We start from the raw sequence: 20,727 nt of genomic DNA, 5'->3' as shown, positions 1-20,727 counted from the left end.
TGTAAGGAAAATAGCCTGAGGTGAAGGCTCCAAAGAGTATGCTGGCTGTACTAGTTATATATTCTAAGGCCATACTGGTTATATATTCTGCTTGGACCCAGGGCAGCTGCTCTCAGAGAGCCATCAAGCAGAAGAAGGTCATCAACGGGAAACTAAGCCTGTGTTAGCAACATACTGGGCAGACTAGGGGTTATACAGAAAACAAAGGATAAAAATTACACTAATTCATGCCATAATCATAGTTGTTTCTGCTAAGAGATAGTGGGGAAAAACCAGCAGGCATCATATCCCTAGAGTAGGGTGAGAGTTGCCATCAAAAGAAGACAGAGCCTAACGACGTTAGTTTATTTAAAATATTTATATATTGCCTCTCTCATTAAAATAAAACCCAGGAATGCCCTGTCCATAAGACAATGTCCAAATGTTGTAGGATTCCCAAGCTTATTGGGCTGATGGGAGCTGGAGTGCGACCATACCTGGAGCGCCACAGGTTAGTCACCCTTTGCCTAGTGGATGAAGGTTGGGCTGCAATATGCTTGACATAAATCTCATTAATTTTATAATTGGGCTTATTTTCAATTTAACAGGCTTTGGAGGTCAGCATGGATGCGTGATAGCCTGCTGAAAGGTGAGGAAGCCATGTCAAGTATGCTCCAAAAGGGGTTTACACCTGAAATGTGTATGTTTCTATGGAAAAGCATGGATCGAGTTCTACCTGTTAGAACTCTTGTCCCTAGACACCATATCAGAGCAGAAGCAAACAATGCAATCATTTTCTTTGAAAGAAGCCAGATTCAGCTGCCACTTCCCTCCTTTCTGTTGAAAATCCAGAACTTCACCTGTCACCTTCTCCCCTCCTCTAGGAACCTGTAGCTAGTGTAAACATAGGTGTTCACAGGCTGAAGGGTAGGAGGAGTCTCCTCCCCACCCCCTTCTGCCTTTTTCTCAAGGCCCTAAAGTGAGGGGCTCATGATTATTGGAGGAAACAGGAGGACAGCAGCATCCCAAGGGCATAGGATCCAACCCAATAGCTGCAGTATGTCACCTGCCCTGAGCCTTAGAACTGGGTAACAGCTTATTCACAAAGAATAAGGTGGCACTCCCTGCTATCTATTCATTCTCTCCACTACTGCTGCCATAATGTGAGACTCAGACTAATAGCCACCCTAGTCAACCAGAACACAAGTACTTCCTCAAATTTATGTGTTTTTTTTGGTAAAAGAACCCATGGTGCTTGTCCTGCTTTCACTGCCACTGGGATTTTTTTAAAGCAAGTATAATCAGTTAATTGAATGAACTCAAAGGGTTTGCAAGGGCAGAATTTGCAGAAACCTTGTACCCCCCCCCCAAACCCTTCTCTTTATTGGAAGGATTTCTAAACCCAGACTCATGCTTTTACTTAACACTACTTAACACCCCTCCAGTATACCTTAATACTAGACTGAATTCAGGAAGATAAGGCTGACCTGTTTGAAATGCAAGAAGCAAGGCAGTCACTCTCACCATAAAAAGGTCAAACTCCTCCTCATGCCGGGCAATCATCTGGTTAACTGTCTCATCATCAGGAACTTCATCTTCCTCCTGAAAGATTTCAAAAGAGCACCGTTTAACTCGTATGGAGATGCACCATCTGGCAACTCACTGCTCAAAACTGTACATTGAATGTGTTTTTACTATTTCACATTTGATTTGGCTACTCATGTAAAAACGAGCTGGGTAGTCTCAGTGGACAGGGAAGTTTGCCACCCGAATTGGCAACTTTGCTAACAGTCTTAAAACACAGTGAGGCGAAGGACTGGACAGGCGCGGCGACTGAATGACCCCTCTCACCTTTAAAGGTGGTTCCTCCAAGTCGGAGTTGAGGCACAGGGTTGAGGCAGTGTGGGGAAAGCTTGCGCTGCCACTGCCGCTGCCCGTGCTGTATCTGGTCTGTGGATAGATAGAGGACTTCAGTCTCCAGGGCTGTCAAGCCAGCCCCTTTCACTAACACTCAAATTCACTTTCTAGCATGACAAGGGTTCATGCCATTTCCTTCCAGCCCACAGTCCCTTGCGTCAGCGTCATACAAAGCACAAAGCTAGGCAATGCATTCACCACTCATACGCTGGAGGAGGAGAAAGCAAAAAAACCACCCCACTGCTCCCTTACCTCATCCTGCTCCTCATGCTCTAAGATAGCCTGGAGAAAAGCTCTCCTTTCATGGCTGGAAGATTTCTGGTCAAACATGCCAGCCTGGATAACCTTTTGATCTACATTCAGCTTGTACTTGGCTGCAGCAAGGATCTTCTCTTCCACGCTGTTCACGGTGCAAAGGCGCAGCACACGGACTTCATTCTGCTGCCCGATGCGATGTGCTCGGTCCTGGGCCTGCAGGTCCTAAGAAAGGGAGCGAAGAAGAAAGCTCTCACTGTTCAGAGAGTAGTTAAAATTCAGCTGTCACCTTCATTTGCTTTTATGCAGAGAACTTTAGAGAGATTCAACCCACAATACTCCAATGGATTAAGTTGCACCTACGTGAGAACAGTGTTGTTCAGAACCCACTTCTTAATTTACCACCATACATTTGCATAGTAGTAGTGAAGCTGCTGTGACTTACCTTAGGTCAGCCTGTGAACCAGTAGTGTGTCCTGACCGTTCCACTGAAGACCAGTGTTCTACTCTGTGGCCCATTCACCAGGGTTATCGGAATAGCTGATTTTATTTATATATTTGTGTGTGTGTATGTCTTGGAAACTCTGGCAAAGGGTAATATAGAAACCTTTTACATAAATCTTGGTTTACAAAGCTGTAACTTGGGACCTGAGTACCTGAAGGAGTGCCTTCCCCATAGCTTCTGACCCAAAACTAATGATTGGTGGGAGAGGTCCCATCAGCAGGGGTGGCAAGGTGATTTAGGACAGCGTGTTTTCAGCAAAAGTGCCCCGTTTAAGGAAGTCTGTTTATGCTGAAATCAGGTAGACTGCTAGATTTGCTACATTCAAGCAGAATGTTAAAACTTTTGTCTAGGACTTTGGGGCATAATTGTGAGGTCTCTGCGCTGAAGGTATTAGTATGCCATTTAAAATATATTTTAATTGATATTTTAAATGCTGAATGGTTTTATGTATTTTTCTGTATTACATTAAGTTAGCTGCCCTGGGCTTCCTTTAGGAAGAAGAATGGGATACAAGAAACATTGTTAATCAATTATGTGAGGAGCTTTCCAAAGACATCCATGACATAGTGTGTTCAGTGTAGGCCAGATTGCTTTAGGAGGTGATAGGAAGATTTCTATCCCAAGATTCCCATCATGTTTGGCACAAAGCAACCCCCCCCCCATATTCAAAGGAGACTCAGTTTTTACTATAGAGAAGCGCTAACATTCAAGATTCTGTTGAAAATCCAGAATTTCTGTAATCAAATAGATGTGCATTTACTGTTGACCAAAGTACAGCAAGACACAGAAAAGCCCTGCTTCTTTTGTATCAGCTCAACAGATAAAACAGGCATACTACAAATTTATCATTACCAGCCTCACCCCACTCCCATAATAGTATTCAGTTTCAAAAAAAACTTCATTTCTGAAGCCCACAAATGCATTTTATTATTACCTGGTGGGGATTCCAATCACTGTCAAAAATGATCACAGTGTCAGCAGACTGTAGGTTTAGCCCCAGGCCTCCAGCTCGGGTACTCAGCAAAAAAATAAAATATTCAGAGCCCGGCTCATTGAACGTTTTCAGCAGCATGCCACGGTCTTCTGCTTTAGTGGTTCCTTTAAAAGTAGAGAGACAAGAGTGGTTTTCCCCCCCACTGCTACAAATTTTGGGTTTGAGTAGAAAGCCTGTCATCTTTAAGAACCCCAGAAATCTGGGTAAGCATAGCACTGGTCCACAGAGGGGAAGTATTTTTTATACTGGGAACCAACCAAGTTGAGAATTACACCCACATTCCAAAATGTCTGGAGAGCTTGCATATCAATTTAACTATTTAAGTTCCTAATGGTATTACGAAAGACAACTTACAATCAGAGAACAATCAGGTGGTTTGGATTAGCAGATACTGTCTTGGGGTGGGGTGGAGAGGGGGAAGGGGAAAAGAGAGGACAGGGAAGTTGGTACTGGTGCTTTCTCCCAATCCTGCCTCTTCCTACTTCTGTACTCCAAACTGGGGATAAGAGGGGAATAAGATAGAAATGAATACTCAGCTGCACACCAGTACCTGCAGTAAAAAGGCACCATGCTGCTTTTGTCCACTATCATTCACCAAGGAAACCATTGAGGCAGGCTATGTTAATTAAGGCCAATTTATAAAAGAGTTGCGGCTGCTGTTTCTACATGGTTGGGACCCCCAGACTCAACTAGCAATATTTACTGACCTACAATCACACAGTGCAGGTGGATCATGTAGCGAGTTCCTAGGTCAGCATTGCTGGTGACATGGGAGGTAGGGTACATGATCTGCCAGGCCTCTGTAGTTGCTGAAGTAGCAACCATGCAGGGCCTATGCTGATGACATAAACAGGCTTCTGTTTTGCCCAGTGTAGGCCATCAACTCTGGCTACACTTAGCCTTCTCTGTTACTAGCACAATACAAGCAGACCCCCATTTTTGACCAGTGTTGGGGGTCACATGTGCAGCACATGATGCTATTGGACAGTCCCCTGTCAGAATGTAAATACAGTGGTACCTCGGGTTAAGAACTTAATTCGTTCCGGAGGTCCGTTCTTAACCTGAAACTGTTCTTAACCTGAAGCACCACTTTAGCTAATGGGGTCTCCCACTGCCACCGCGCTGCTGTTGTGCGATTTCTGTTTTCATCCTGAAGCAAAGTTCTTAACCTGAGGTACTATTTCTGGGTCAGCGGAGTCTGTAACCTGAAGCGTCTGTAACCCGAGGTACCACTGTACTTCAAACTTTATGGCATTCACTTGGGAACACACCATAAAGGCCTCATTCCCATGCAAAGTGAAGCATCACGTGTTGAGGGGGAATGAGTTCAAGACCTGCTCTTGATCTTACCTCACAAACCATCCTTAAAATGGGGAAAATGTGTGAACAGGGTCATTGCCACTAATTAAGGAACCAGTTGAAGGGGAAAAAAGAGGAAACATGAAAACTGAAATAATAAAAGACTGGCATAACCAAAGAGGAATAAATACAGTGGTGCCCCGCAAGACGAATGCCTCGCAAAACGGAAAACTTGCTAGACGAAAGAGTTTTCCGTTTTGGAGGTGCTTCGCAAAACGAATTTCCTATGGGCTTGCTTCGCAAGACGGCAATGTCTTGCAAGTTCCTGCTGGTTCCCCCCCCTTTTTCTAAGCCGCTATCAGCTGATCCGATCAGCAGATAAGCCGCTAAAAGCCGCTAATAGCGCTAATCCTTCAATGGGCTTGCTTCGCAAGACGAAAAAACCGCTAGACGAAGAGAATCACAGAACGGATTCTTTTCGTCTTGCGAGGCACCACTGTACAGAGGGAATGTGCTCAAATCCTCTTGTGATAGAGGGACATATCTGCCCGAATGTTTAAACGAATGGTATTTTGGGATCATTATTAAAAAAAGGACCCATCATTTCAAGAGAGAACCACCTGCAAGGGGCGTCGTTGGGAAAGACTACGACTTGCAGGATGGAGGGGAGGGAGACCCAGGGCAGGTCACTGTAACTTAAGTAAAGGAATCAGCCCACTTGACAGTGTCGGGTTGCCATTCTGAAATTTGAAAGAGAAATCAACTTGTGAATGTTTGTAGCAGAGAGGAAGAATTGGACATGGTGCAGCCAGAACACTAAGCTTAGCATGAAGTGAGCCCAGTGGGGGAGGGAAGAGCTCAAATTCCTACGCGATGGCTCCACATGCTACACCATGGGCCATACAGATCACACTGAAGTTGGTGCGTTTCACTTTCTTACAGTGCTCCACACACACAGCCTGACTAAAGACATACAGAGACTACATGAAGAAAGGTAATTAATTGCGTGCCAAAACCAGGTCTTCCTACAACATTACAGGCCCTAAAGCAAAACTCACCATCTAGCCTGAGGTATTTGAAGCCACGGTAAGCAAAATAATCTTCCATGATGGTCATGAGGGAGGTCATCTGACAAAAAAGCAGCACCTTGTGGTTGGTAGCTCGTAACTTGGGAAGAATCCGATCTAGGAGCTCAAACTTCCCTGAAGCGCGGTACAGGTCAAGCCTGGTTCAGAACATGAGGAGGAGAAACAAAGAAACTGTTTTCTTCTGCCATAGCGGCTTTTAACATTCTGCCTTTGGGGACCTACTTTCACATCAATTTATCTGCCATGCAATGCTTGTGTGTTTACGGTGGAAGTCTTGTATGTTCAGCGGGTACTGGGAATTCTTCAGGAAGCACAGCAATTTTACACAAAGCCTGGCCCTACTGGATCTCCTTTTTAACTGTGTGAACTGACAGTGTGGCTCAATCAATCAATCATTTATTTATTTACACTCTGTCTTTTCTCCTGAGGGACTCAAGGAGGCTTACAGATAAAAATAAGAACTGCTAAAAACACAGGGGGAGGGGACAATAATGAAAAAAACAAATAAACATTGATAGAATTAAAATTATGTACAAATATAAAATCTATTAAAACCGTGCCAATAATCACAACAAAAAACAACACGGCACCAGCCCTTTCACTAAGAGGGCTCTAGAACATAATTAATACTTCTATACAGCTTCAGGTTGCAGGGAAAGGCCGACATTAGTGTTTTTCAGGGGGAAATGTTAATCATAACTAGTCTTCTAGCTGTGGGGTCCCCAGGTGCTCTCAGGATACCTCAAGGTACAGCCAGGGGGGTAATACATGCTTGATACGTGACTGAGAGCAACCAACCTTGAAAGCCAAAGACAGAAGGATTCTGGAACATACCAGAACCACAAACCAACACGGAAGATGGAACTACAAGACAAGTGGGAAATTTACTTAACGGTTAAAAGGAGGAATGTGAACACTAGGAACAGAATTGTGAGGGCTTCTGTAAGCGGGCTAACAAAACACTTGGCAAGTGTTGGTGCCTAGTGATGAGAAGAGGCCTGGTCTTTCTCCTGGAGAAATAAAGGACTCACTCAATGAACAATAGAGGGTTTTGGGGTTCTGAGGGCACTTTGAGCCTAACCAAAATCCTTTTACTGAAGAGAAAGCAGTGAGTGATCCCACAATAACTCAGAAGCAGCCTGTCAAATGTCTCTGGAAGCTCACAAGAAGGGCATACAAATCTCCTCCTCTTTAGCATTTGGTTTCAGAGATTACCCAAGAAAAACATGCACTTCGTAAAATTCTTTGTGGTGGCCAACTTACCCTTGCACAATGCCTCCAGTGAAGCCCAAGTGCTCAGAAAAGGATTCCTACAACAAAACATAAGAAAGCCAGTCTAATCATGAACAGAACAGGCCAAACAATATTTCAGAGACGGTTTCCTCTAAGAGATAATGGTCCACATGCTTTAGTAACGTGCAAAGAGATAACAGTAAACAATAATTAACTTTTCAGCTATAATCATTATTATGACAATTTTAAAATCTAAGCACCCTACAAATAAATTGATGCTTCAGTTGGGTTTGAAATCTTTTTCAACGAGGCATAAATATCTACAGAAGAACAAGAGACAAACACCACTGGATTCCACATTTGTAAGCTTTCCATATAGATTCCAACATTAAGTCCAGGCTTTGCCAATCGGGTGCCCTCCATATCCTTTGAACTAGAACTACGATGGCTTTGCTGACTGCAGTCAATGGGAGTTAACAGTCCTAAACACATGAAGGGCACCAGGTTGGTAAAGGCTGATGTTGTCAAAGTATTGCATATATACAACCACATTAAGAGCCTACTGGACCAGGCCAATGGTCCATCCATTCCAGCATCCCGTTCTCACAGTGGCCAACCAGATGCCTGTGGGAAACCCGCAAGCAGGATCCAAGCACAAAAACACTCTGTCCCCCCTGTGGTTTCCAGCAGCTGGTAATCAGAAGCATTATTGCCAACAACTGTGGAGGCCGTGTAGCCATCATGGCCAGCTTTTGATAACCCTCTCCCTCCATGAATAAGAACTTAAAAAGAGCCTAAACAGTTAACTTTTGGATCTTGTGGGGTAAACCGGGGTAGTGGGTACATGAGTGTGAAGAAGAAGGAGAAGGAGCTGCATTCTTACTGAAACTATATTTAATATTCTCACAGGAAGTCACAGCAGCAAGAAACATGCAACCGCATGTCATATTCTCCATGTAGCTGCACAGCAAAGACCCAGCACTGAGGAGGCTCCAGAAGGTAGAATAAGTTGGGGGAGCGGGACAGAACTGAATAGAAATGGTGGGTCAATCTAACGTTTACGAGACTTCCCATGCCCAAACTACTTTGTAGGACAGGAAGGAGAACCTGTGGTCTTCTAGATGATGTTTGACTACAGCCAACATCCCAAACCATTGGCCATTTTGGGTGGGGCTGATGGGAGTTGTAGTTCAACACCATGGGGGGGGGCTGCAGTTCCTCATTTCTGCTAAAGAACAAGTATTCCAGCAATACCTTTGGCCCTTCATTGCTAGTTGCCCTCATTGAGCAGGCTGAAAATGTCAACACCAAAAAGACTTCTTTACCTCTATGTGCTGAAACATGTAGGGATGGTTGCAAATCTTCCTCAGCTGCATAATAGTGTTCATGAGCGTTTTTGTACCACCTTTGCCCTGGAAAAATAAAGACAGCACTACTCAAACATTTCTTCCTAAGTGAACTACAATTATTGATACCAATGTGTGCAAAACCTAATTTTTTGGGGGTGTGTGTGTTAAACTATTTATGGCATATTTCATCACTGTGATTCCTAATAAATCTATCATTTTCTATCTAGGGATTAAACAATAGAACAAATGTTGGACAGTACATGAACCATGGCAGAGACCTTCTTTTGCCTTATTTCATGAAGTGTGTGCTTTGTTTTGGCTTTCTTGCTTGAGAAGTGCAACCAGATAAGCTAAGTACATAATTTCATGAAGGTGCACCACTTCACAAAAATTATTCAAGCAACCATGTTGCAGCATCACATTTTTAAAAATGAGCACCACTGCAGAAAAGCTTCTCACCTTGATATTGCTACAAATTTTGGAACTAGTAAGAAATTTTAAAATCACGTTTCAAAACAGTGTTATGGTCAGATACTATTATTGTTTGTTCAATGGCTTGTGTAAAGAGAGCTGATGTTTCTTCATCATGAATGTGAAGGCCCTCAAGAGCCCAAACCCAAATTCTTTAGTAAAATGGTTGCTTTCCCCTCTGAAAAAACATTGTCTATCATAACAACAATCCTTGCATGAAAAGAATAAAAACACTAATTGACTAGACCTGGCAATAAGATGCCTGTCCTTACTGCACATTAGAGAAAAAGGTTGAGAAAAGAGAGAAAAAGTCCAAACCTTTTTGTCCTTCTCTGATCCATCCGTAAGCAGCACTCCCTTGGCTTGCATGTGTCTATAAAGTACCCTTTGTAATGCAGACATATCACACTTAATCACATATTCTACCTGTTGTGAACAGAGAGAAGAGATACTAATTCATGAAACTGCGTTCACAAAGCATGGATTCAAATAACCTGGCACTTCCTGAGTTTGGGAGATTTCACTGCTTTCACAGTCTTCAGACTTGTAGAAATCTTTGAGTAGCAGTATTTGGGGGGCAGTTGGGGAGAAGGTTCTAAGTTCAATCAATCCCTGGTACCTTTAGGTAGGGCTGGAAAAGTCGCTCTGTCTGAAACCTTGGAGAGCCTGTGCTAGTCAGTGTATACAGTATTGAGATAGATGGACCAATGGTCTCTGACTTGGTATAAGGCTTTCCAAAGAGTCCCCACAAATGGTTCCTCGTCATCCTGGAAAAAAGTAACAGGAGGGATGCCACAGGGTTCTGTCCTTGGATGATTAATAGAGGGGATGCTAATCAAATCTGCAGACGACAACAAACTGGGAGGGGTATCTCATATTTCAGAAAAAAGAATCAGGATGCAAGATGGCCTTCACAGATGGGAAAACTGGGCCCAACCCAACAAAATGCTTTTTAACAGGGACAAATGAAAGGTTCTGCACTTAGACAGGAATAACCGGGTGCACAAATTTAGGATGGGGGACACTTGAGGCAGGGGGTGGGGTGGAAAGTTTGGAGCAGGCCCAGCTTGTTTCCTGAGCTCCTCATTGCTACTGGTGGGGGTGGGAGGGGAACAAAGCAGAGAAAGGTTTTCCCCTTCATTCCTGCCCCATTTTAAAATGCACTTTCTTCTCTCTAATTGGTCAGCAGCATTAGACTGGGAAACAAAGGGAAATAAGAAGCTTTCTTCTCTCCTAGCTAGTAAAAAGAGAGAAGGAAGCTTGAATTTCAAAATGCATTTTCTCTCTCCCTCCTTCCCCCCACAGCTTCACACAGCAGCAGCAGTGAGGGACAGGGACGAAAGGGATGGGGGTTTGGCAACATGTAAAGGGAGTGGTGGTTTTGGCAAGCTGTGAGGGGAAGTTGTTTTTTGGGATGAGCTGCAAGAGGAAGGATTTTGGGAGGCACGTTGTACAGCAAAGTGGGGCTTCATGAAGCACGAGAGTTTGGGGGTATAAAGGGAGGAGGGGATTTTGAGGGGTTAAAGAGTAAAGGAAGGATTTAAGGGAGGTTGAACAGGCATAAAGGGAGGGTGGGGTTTGCCTGGGTGCAAAGGGAGGGAGTTGGCGAGCAATGTAAGTAGGAGTACAACCCCTAGTATATAAAAAAAGATTATTTTTAAAAATACATTAATATTAATGTATTTCTGGAGCACCCTTTCACAGAAAAGAGCTAGTAAGAGAGCTGCTGGGCAAATCCTAGGACATAGCAGACAACCAAACAGAGCTGGGGCAGATTTAAGTACCACCATTTCCCCTTCAGAATAGTGTTTATAGTCAGATTAATTTCTTAACAGGTTGTGTTAAGGCATGCATCTGTTTGCATGCAGCTGTATCCACCAGAGTTTGCAGACTCAGTTTTCAGGTAGTGCAATTGTGGTGGCTGAATAGTTGGTTTTGTAATCTCTGTGGTCATACCCACCAAGTATGTCCAAAGATTCTATGAGACCAAACAAACAAAATGTAAGTTCTCCATGGCCATGTCTGTTTTATAAGGAAGGCTTGTGTTGCAGAAAGGTGAGAAAGAGCCAAGTCCTATACAATACCAACATGGAAATATGAAAACCTTTGAGCTGGAAACACTGTGGTGGTGGTAAATCTCTCTTAATTGTTTAGCAAGAATTACAGAAGTTATGAAAGGGCCCCAAGCTTCCTGAATGACGACTCCTCCGATTGCATTGGAAGCTGATATTCATGTAGCTAGAAGATCTGTCAGAAGAGAGCTCTCCTGGAGGGCAAAATTTGGCATTGCATGCAGATGTGAGGATCTCATCTGCATGAAAGAATCTCATCTACCCTACACACAATATAGGGATCTGTGATAACACCGACAATGGTGATAAGTTACAGTGATGCTGAGATGAAGGCAGTTATGTCAACTTCTGCCAAACATTTGTCTGGGATTCCTCTATGGATAAATTTGCCTTAAGTCATCAACTTTAGGATGGTTGTTGTTGTTGTTGTTTGTAAAACTCATTACAGCAGATCTTTCTGATATCTAATAGTCAACTGGACCTCATGGGATCTCTCCTGGGCCAGATGCCCAGGAAGCAGCTGTTAGCAAAAGTATAAGGAAAGACTGAATCAAAAAGGCTCAGGACATGCCCCGTTTGTGATCTCATTCTGAAAGGGAAGAGGTAGTAGTCAGTGCAGCTCACTGGAGCAGGATCCAACCATGCCCTGGGAGAGATCAAATACCATAACTGAATCAGAAAGCTCTTATTCTATCAGCCTCTGAGTTCTACACCCCTGATCTAGGATGCAGATCACAGAAAACGCCAACCAAGTAAATTCTATGGCCTTTAAAATGGGTTTGTGGGAAGGGGTTTATTGGTTTTGTTTTAGTATGCAGTTTGCTTTCATTTTGTATTTTTATGTTTTGAACTGCCCTGTGATCTTTGGATGTGGTATGTGTGTGCACTGAGAGTGAAGGACAAAATACTGCCAGAACTGTTCGTTCCACACTCATTTTTTGTCACCTTTCTTTTCAATTAATCTTGTGTCAAGCCCTACAGAATGAAGACAGCTGCACCAAAAGGAGGGCTTCATTTCCTCCCACAAACTATGCAGTGCTCAGATTTTTCTCTGCAACCACAAGAGCTAGAAACAGAATACAAGACAGAAATATTCCCACGAAGTTAAATATTACAACCGATTCCAGGCTCTGTGTTGGGGATGGAGCATCACAATCCTAAATTCTAGACAATAGTCAGCAAAAAAGCTGCAACAAGTCAAAAGCACACAGAAGAGCATCTTAAGCCTGAAGTAATGAAAGATGTCTTTAGTAGCAGTACCCCAGCCTTCTTTGAAATTACATGAATGGTCCATTGATACATACCAAGCTTTATTCTGAGACAAGCCATTTATTTGTCTAGTCTTGTACTGTACATTCTGCTGGTGGCTCTCCAAGTTTCCAGCTCTAGGTCTTTGCCATCTCAGCTACCAAAGAACCATTTTCGTTTCGTACTAAACTGCCACTCTACAACTGAACCATCACGCCTCCCATGTCCCAAGCCTCTCTACAGACTTTCCTTGATAAAACAGAATCTCCAACCCCCTTCAAAACAAGTGAACTAGGAATGATGCCACACAGAAGAACTTGCATATGGACAACATGATATGAAAGATTCTACTAAGAGCTGGACTATTGCCTGCTTTTTGTTACCTTTTCAGGCAGCTGTGCTTCTACCTCCTTCTTTAACCTTCTTAGCAGGAAGGGACGCAACACTTTGTGCAAACGACGGATAATCAGAATAGTTTCTTCTTCATTTAAATCCACCTGTTTTTAGTTGCACGCAGATTCAAGGAAACAAGTGTTTATTTAAATATATTTTCCTAACATCACTAGAAAAAAGTATGATCACTTTCAGACAAAAAGCCCATACTATCATTTTCAACTATAATGTTAACAATAAACAATAAAACCATGAACCAAAAAGATTTCATTTCACCGATTCATCTCTAATCCCCTAAAATGATCAGAATTGCCGTAGCAATTATGCAATCTCACATATCAATAGATAGATAAATGCAGCAGGGCTGAAGATCTTTGACAGCAAATCCAGACTACCAAAGAGCTGTAAAATGGCCAAGGAGGGCACAATGCTTAACCCCTCCTGCACCTGATGCTTCCCCTACAACCCCCTTTCCCAGCAGGGGTTCCAGACAGCCTTTTTGCTGCAACAGATATGAGTGCTGTCTCTTAAGGGAAAAGCAGCAGGGAACGGAAGGGTGAAGCTTTAGTACGTTCCTCCTGCCATCCATTTCTCTGTTTCAAATCCTACAGCCCCTTTGCTGATTAACAGCAACCTGGCTTCCGAGAGGCAAGTCTACTTAATTTGGCCCCAAGTCACCATTGGTTATGGATGCTCTAATTTACCAATCTGTAACCCTGATTCAAAATGCTGTGAGCATCAAGATTACAACATGGCAAATTAGAGGAAACATCTTGCATAGACTGAAAAACAAAATAACAGACTGTAACAGCACTATAAGTGTGTATATATATCCCATCCACTTCCCCCAAAATAAACTCTCACATTTCCCCCCTCTCCCGCCTTCACATACATGCTGCCACAGGAGGAGGAGGGCAGGAGTGAGGGAGAAATGGTACAGTTCTCTTAAAGGGCTTGGAATGAGGAAAATGTTCACCCAGAAGTCAAACCAAATGTAATCACAGGGAAAATGTGGATCTTCTATCCCTATTCATCTTCTGCCCCAAACTATCTGAAGTGTCAAATGCACACGTACACAAAATTGGCATAGTATTTTAAAACTCTACCTCAGAGTGAGCACTGACGTTTGAAATGCAAAATATTAAAAACAAACACCAGAAAGGTGTTTTTCTTTAGCAGTGCCTTCTCCTATGGGTTAATTGCAGTCCCATCGGTACTTACTATATTGAACAATACACAGTGGAAGAGAGGCCTTGAAAGGAAATTCACCATTGCATCTGATCAGAACAGCATGCTGCATGCATGTATACTAAGACAGTCAACAGCAAAGTCAATTCTAAAAGTAAATGTGGCCTAACGCTTAAGCTCACTAAAAGAATGTACAAAATGTTAGAAATGTTGTGCCAACTGACCTAATCATTGCAATAAAACTATTTGGAGTCACACAGAATCACAAGACTCTAATAAATCAAATTGGTTAAAAACAGTATTTTTTTTTTGTATGACATCTGTATCACATTGTGACACCCTGAAGAAATCCAACCCCCTCCCCCTAAGAAAAATTAAATAAAAACTGGTAATGTTTATGGGTGACTGGGCAGTGCAAGGAGGGGAAAGTGAAGGTGGAAGATTGCAAAATTTCATGGGACCGACAGGGAATGCCTCCAGAGCCTGGAGTGAAAAACCCTGGGTGAAAAACGCTGATAGACGCTTCTTCCTGAACTTACCTTTTCTCCAGTCATGGCAAAAGGAGCATTAAACCACTGTTCAAATGTGCTACAGCTCTTGAAGATAGTTGGAAGGAGAAAGTTGAGCAGAGCCCATAGTTCAGGCAGCTTATTCTGTAGTGGAGTCCCTGTGAGAAGCAGACGACGTGGAGCTACATAGTGTGTATTCAGGACTTGGGTGAGCTTGCAATGGTGGTTCTTCATTCGGTGACCTTCGTCAACTATCATGTACTTCCAACGAATCTGAGGATGCAGGACAGTAACCAAATCTACTTAAGAGTTTACTTCTCAGGTATGATTATTAGGCTTTCAATACAGTCCAGCTCACCCCACAGCCAGGTGATAGTTTGGATGTAGCTAGGTATCTGTTAAACTACAGTGGTGCCTCGCAAGACGAAAAGAATCTGTTCTGTGATTCTCTTCGTCTAGCGGTTTTTTCGTCTTGCGAAGCAAGCCCATTGACGGATTAGCGGATTAGCGCTATTAGTGGCTTATCTGCTGATCGGATCAGCTGATAAGCGGCTTAGCGGCTTAGAAAAAGGGGGGGAGGGGAAAAAAACAGCAGGAACTCGCAAGACATTGTCGTCTTGCGAAGCAAGCCCATAGGAAATTCATTTTGCGAAGCACCTCCCAAACGGAAAACTCTTTCGTCTAGCGAGTTTTCCGTCTTGCGAGGCATTCGTCTTGCGGGGCACCACTGTAGTTCAGTTTTAATTTGCACCTAAGAAAAATGCAGGGGAATATTCACTATGCCACTAATTTGTAGAAGCAATATAACAGGTAGAATCAATATAATGGAAATATTGAAGACGGGGAAATTCTCACCATCCTCAAATGCTCCAGAGAAATGGGACTTCTGAAGCATCCCACATAGGCTGTACTAGTGCTATGGCTCTTGTGAGCAATTACTCAAATGTAATCATGATGAGAAAGTTGTGAATTGGCACTTATTAATACCCCATCTTGGCAACATCTCCCAGGCCACTGCTGTTGCTTTATGGCAAAGGGTTTGATGACTGCAGTTGAAGTTAATGAGCCATACAAGGCAGCTGACATGTGGGCTGACAAAAGCGGTTATTTGTTTTTGTTCTTTCAATATTGCTTTTTATTGAAAAATTAATAAGGACATAACATAACAGAGCACATGCAGTGTTATTCATGCAACCAAGACAAACCGCAACCAATAAGCAAATAATACTGTACAGGTGTTACTGCAGCAAAAGTATCTCACCCAAATGAGAACTGAGAAGCAAGAGATTGCATATCATATTCAACCACAGTACCATATGCAACAAGTGCCTTTTGCATTAGCTGAATTACTCTTCTTTTTAAAAAACCAACATATTCACATGTACACTACACTCTTTCTTTCTCCCTTTCATTATGGGTGGGACGGGTATCTGCTCTTAATCAGAGAGGAGAGGGGCCTGCCACTTTGAATAGCTTCAGAATGCATAACTGACATGATCCATCTTGAAGATCAAGTGACTGGGAGAGGAGACACCACAGTTTAATTCAGGGATGGGGAAACCTGTGGCTTGCCAGATGTTGACTCCAGTTCCCATGAGCCCAAGCCAACGGTGGTCAAGGAAACAACATCTGGAGAGCCATAGGTTCCCTGTCCCTGGTTTAAAAGGACAAAATAAGCAAGCGTCCTCCATTTTTCAGTAATCAAGAAAATGTTATGCATGGTGAGGGGATGTTGTAAATGCTTCATTTATCTGTTTTTCTAATACTAATAATGTATATTACTTAACGTTGGTTTTGCAAGAAAAGCTGTTTAATATTGTCTATACCTTTAGGATACCACAATGATTCATTTCTAGAACTAATGGAAAATCAACACACCAGCAAATCCTGCTTTCAAATAGGAAAGCCTCACCTTTGCAAGAATGTGCTTATCTTTGATGATATATTCATACGTAGTGAGCAAAACATTAAACTTCCCACTTCGAAGCTGAGGTACAAATGCCCGCCTTGCAGCCGGAGAGCCCTAACAAAAAAGAATTAAGAAAAACTAAGCACAGAATTTGGAGAAATAATTGACATTTGTGTTGCACTTGTGGCTGTGAAACCCCTGACTCTGTCTGGCTGTGCTAGAACATGAGTATTCCTTCTTTTCTTTTTTTATAAAAAAATATTTATTAAGTTTTCCATTTTAACCATCCAATAAAAACCACATTAAAACATTCCAAATTATAATACAATAAAATAGCCAAATATTCATGCCAAATTATATATCTTTGGGTGTCTTCCCATGCTCTGAAGTTTGGGGAGTGATGATGTAATATGAACATGAGCATTTTAGCAAAGTTGTCTGCAGTCCAGTTTTAGCAGAGGAAAGCAAACAAAAGACAGGGGCTTTGTGGGGCTGGCTGAGGGAAACTTAGATATAAGGAATGTAGAGCTGATAGGCTGGAAGGAATTATAAGAAAAGCAGACACTGCACAAATAAGCAGGAACAGGAAAGGTAAATTAAAAAGGAGCACTGAAGAAAAAGGCAGAAGGTACAGGGAGATGACTGAGAAAGAAGGGTTAATGGAGAAGGGCTGATGAAGTTGCATACCACTTAAGGAAACAGAAATTGCATTTTCACGCACAGGTCTGAGGGATTGTGGGGGGAAGCTGTGTGTTATTTGCAGGAAAGAAGTTGAAAAGCAAGAGGCTTGGGGGGAGGGCTGGCAACTTTGGGTCACAAACAAATATGCTGGACGTTGGAAAATAAGAAGAAAAAAATAAGCATTTTCTCTCTTTAACTTTAGAAGAAGCTTTTCTGTAGCAGTCCTGTTACACTGATGGGCAAGAGTAGTTTAAGAAACAGGAAGGTGACCCCGCCCCCAATATTATGCCACAGTTGTTTCTGAATGTACAGGGAAATGAAACAATTTGCTTTCAGTCAGAGGATGCTGGGGAATCCTAACTGACTCGTCATTCCATCTTGACAAATTTGAAATGAAAATCTGAACCACAATACTTGCCTTGTATGAGACCTTAACCACAGAAGGAGCCCACTTATCAAATTCATATGCCCAGTTTGAGAGAGTTCTAGAACAGAAAAACAGCAAAGACTCCATTTTATATAGTCACGAACCACACATAATACGAAGATTGGCAGTTTAAAAAACAAGAACTGCATACAACCCCTTTAAAATAGCACATCAAAAAAGCGCATTACAAATGTGCATTCACAACTGCCAGTTTATCGGGTGATTTGGTCAGCTGGAGATAAGAGTCAGTTTCACCGATCCTGAAACAGAGTTTGACATGCAAACTTGTTTTTCAAGCAGCCATTTGTTTTATTAGCAAAGCTCATGTAATGCTTTTGCCGTCTCTCTTGCAAATACAGCATCAAATAACGATATGAATTGTGGACCTAGTTCCTCTTAAGAATAGAACACTAAAAGCTTTGGAGGAATAATACAAAGCAGACTAGTTCCCAATGGCACTTCAAATATAGTATTTACACATTTCATAGCACTTTTTGACTTCTGATCACCTGATTCGAATCAATCAACTATATAGTTACATGGGATCAAAGAACTGAATGGGATTAATCTGGCCTAGTAACTTGCCTCAAAAAGTGGCCATGCAGTGGTTAGTGCAAACCAGCTTTTTGCTAAGTCTGAGTTAAATCATACTTCCAGCATTATACCAGCCACACTCCCTCAGCGATTTCTTGCTATGCTTAACAGGTCTAATCTTTAACACTCCCAATTCTGAAAGTTATTTATACTATCGCCACACATACTCTGCTAGTCTCGCCCTGTTTCTATCAAGTTTGCTGAATTTGGTGACCATATTTTGTTCATATTTCTGCACGAAGCAGACCAGCCCAGATGGCTGCATTAGAACTATAATGGTGATATACTACAGTAAGATATTTTGCATGAACACAGAAGCATTTGAATGTGACAATCCTTAAGTGGCAGATGGATCCAATAGGAATACTTACGACAGAGGTACTATAATGAGGAACGGTCCATTGATACGTTTGTGCTCCATGAGGTATGTAATTAAAGCAATGGTCTGGATTGTCTTACCCAGACCCATTTCATCTGCCAGGATTCCATTTAGATTATTATTGTACAAGGATACTAGCCACTCTAAACCTTTAATCTATGGGAAAAGAAAAAGAAATGCTCACACGTTTCTGGACAAATGGAGAGAAAATACTGTCAATACTTGCTTGCTCTTTTGCAATTTTAAGCACATCTACACCCAGCACAAGTGCCTAAGCTAACACCGCTCTGAAGAAAAGGGCCTTGCTTTCAGTTTCTCACCTGATACTGCTTGAGGACACCATTCACCATGAGAGTGGACTGTTTGTCCACCCTTTCAGTGACTGCATGAGCCACAGCGTAGTAAGACTGTAACCCCCTTGCCAGGGCTTGAGACACTCCATACTCGTCATCAACATCTTGCTTTGCATTCCTAAGGGGAAAAATTAAAGAGGTTGGGGAAATGGGTTAAGAGTGAGAGAAAAAATGAGAGGGGGGGGGGGTAAACTTGGATCATATACCTAACTGGCAAAACCCTTACTAACTTCTTGTTGTTGTTTAGTCGTTTAGAACTCTTTGTGACCCCATGGACCAGAGCACGCCAGGCACTCCTGTCTTCCACTGCCTCCCGCAGTTTGGTCAAACTCATGTCAGTAGCTTCGAGAACACTGTCCAACCATCTCACCCTCTGTTGTCCCCTTCTCCTTGTGCCCTCAATCTTTCCCAACATCAGGGTCTTTTCTGTTCTTACTAACTTAGAACATTTAAAAGAAAACTTAACCTTTTATAGTGCAGGGTGACAAAGACAATTGGTTGGTTGGTTTGCTGTGTATTTTTTTGTATAGGATCAACCTAAATGTGGGCGATAAGTGTTTTAGGTTGGAAACTGGCATGACAAACCTTGGTTTTTGGACGTCTCGGCTGCTGAACATTTCAGCTGCCAAACGCCGAAAACCAGGAAGTGAATGCTTCCATTTTCAAACATGCCTCGGAAGTCGAACGGCATCTGAGGCGCGTTTCTCAATTTTCCCCATTGAACATGCTGACAGCCCTTTGATCCTTGGTTTTCAAATGTTTCGGAAGTCTGATTTCCGAAACAGATTACATTTGAAAATCAATGTTCCACTGATTTGGATAAGAAAATTGGCTTCCAGGTGGAAAAATCAAAATTAGAAAGAGAACTGTTAGAACCCAAAACTAAGATTTTGTCAAGGATGTACAACCTGCTGTTGAAATGGAATACTCAGGATGAAACGGTGAAATCTGCGATGATTAAATGGGCACAAGATGTTGGACATAATATAATGATGGCTGACTGGAACAGTTATGGACCACAGGTATGAAGTTTATGGCATGTAATGCCTTAAGAGAGAATATTATGAAAATGGTATACAGGTGGTACATGACCCCAGTCAAGCTTGCAAAAATCTATCATTTGCCCGATAACAAATGTTGGAAATGTAAAGAAACTGAAGGTACATTCTTCCACCTTTGGTGGACATGCCCAAGGATTAAGGCTTTCTGGGAGATGATCTATAATGAATTGAAAAAAGTATTTAAATATACCTTCTTGAAGAAACCAGAGGCCTTTCTCCTTGGCATTGTCGGCCAATTGGTGCCAAAGAAGGATAGAACTTTTTTTATGTATGCCACAACAGCAGCAAGAATACTCATTGCAAAGTATTGGAAGACACAAGATCTACCCACTCTGGAAGAATGGCAGATGAAGGTGATTGACTATATGGAATTGGCAGAAATGACTGGCAGAATCCGAGACCAGGGAGAAGAGTCGGTGGAAGAAGATTGGAAGAAATTTAAAGACTATTTACAGAAATATTGTAAAATTAATGAATGTTAGAACAATGTTGGATAGAAACTAAGTGGTTTTTAGCTGCAATACTATAAGGGAATATGAAAAATGGATTACTAATAGGTAAAGATTTAATGTTACAATATTTTAAGATTAAAGATTAGGATAAACAAAGAGGGGAAGGATTTGCTGAACCAACAAACTGAATTGGAATACAAAAAAGGGAGGCGTGAGGAGGTCCGGGAAACAAGCTAATGAAAAATAAGTAATGGAAAGATTGAGTTGTTTTTAATTATTTTTATTTTGTATTTTTCTTTTTTCTATTTTTATTTTGTAATATTTTGAAAATCTTAATAAATATCTTATAAAAAAACAAACAAAGAAGGATA

At 42.1% G+C, this 20,727-nt stretch overlaps 1 protein-coding gene and 1 long non-coding RNA gene across 5 annotated transcripts in view; one reads left to right on the top strand and one right to left on the bottom strand.

Annotated features, from left to right (window-relative positions):
• Positions 1-20,727, bottom strand: part of SMARCA4 (SWI/SNF related BAF chromatin remodeling complex subunit ATPase 4) — a 66,102-nt gene that overhangs the window by 12,875 nt on the left and 32,500 nt on the right. For 2 of the 4 annotated variants that reach the window (XM_083482896.1, XM_083482897.1), the window contains exons 16-29: positions 18,811-18,961; positions 18,483-18,646; positions 17,509-17,575; positions 16,413-16,523; positions 14,531-14,773; positions 12,794-12,907; positions 9,409-9,516; positions 8,596-8,682; positions 7,301-7,347; positions 6,008-6,174; positions 3,591-3,754; positions 2,149-2,376; positions 1,831-1,929; positions 1,504-1,581 (exon numbers count right to left, since the gene is read on the bottom strand). In XM_083482896.1, coding sequence (XP_083339022.1) covers positions 1,504-1,581; positions 1,831-1,929; positions 2,149-2,376; positions 3,591-3,754; positions 6,008-6,174; positions 7,301-7,347; positions 8,596-8,682; positions 9,409-9,516; positions 12,794-12,907; positions 14,531-14,773; positions 16,413-16,523; positions 17,509-17,575; positions 18,483-18,646; positions 18,811-18,961 — 1,828 coding nt within the window. The remainder of the gene's footprint in view (positions 1-1,503; positions 1,582-1,830; positions 1,930-2,148; positions 2,377-3,590; positions 3,755-6,007; positions 6,175-7,300; positions 7,348-8,595; positions 8,683-9,408; positions 9,517-12,793; positions 12,908-14,530; positions 14,774-16,412; positions 16,524-17,508; positions 17,576-18,482; positions 18,647-18,810; positions 18,962-20,727) is intronic. The other 2 variants (XM_083482898.1, XM_083482899.1) reach the window with 1 other exon arrangement.
• Positions 6-12,334, top strand: LOC310697044. The gene is made up of 2 exons (XR_014520900.1): positions 6-628; positions 12,136-12,334. It is a non-coding gene; the product is annotated as an uncharacterized lncRNA (long non-coding RNA).

Source organism: Podarcis liolepis, assembly GCF_965112155.1.
Source record: "Podarcis liolepis genome assembly, chromosome: 17".
In the NCBI taxonomy this organism is placed as follows: Eukaryota; Metazoa; Chordata; class Lepidosauria; order Squamata; family Lacertidae; genus Podarcis; species Podarcis liolepis.
This window is presented reverse-complemented; position numbering and strand designations above follow the sequence as displayed.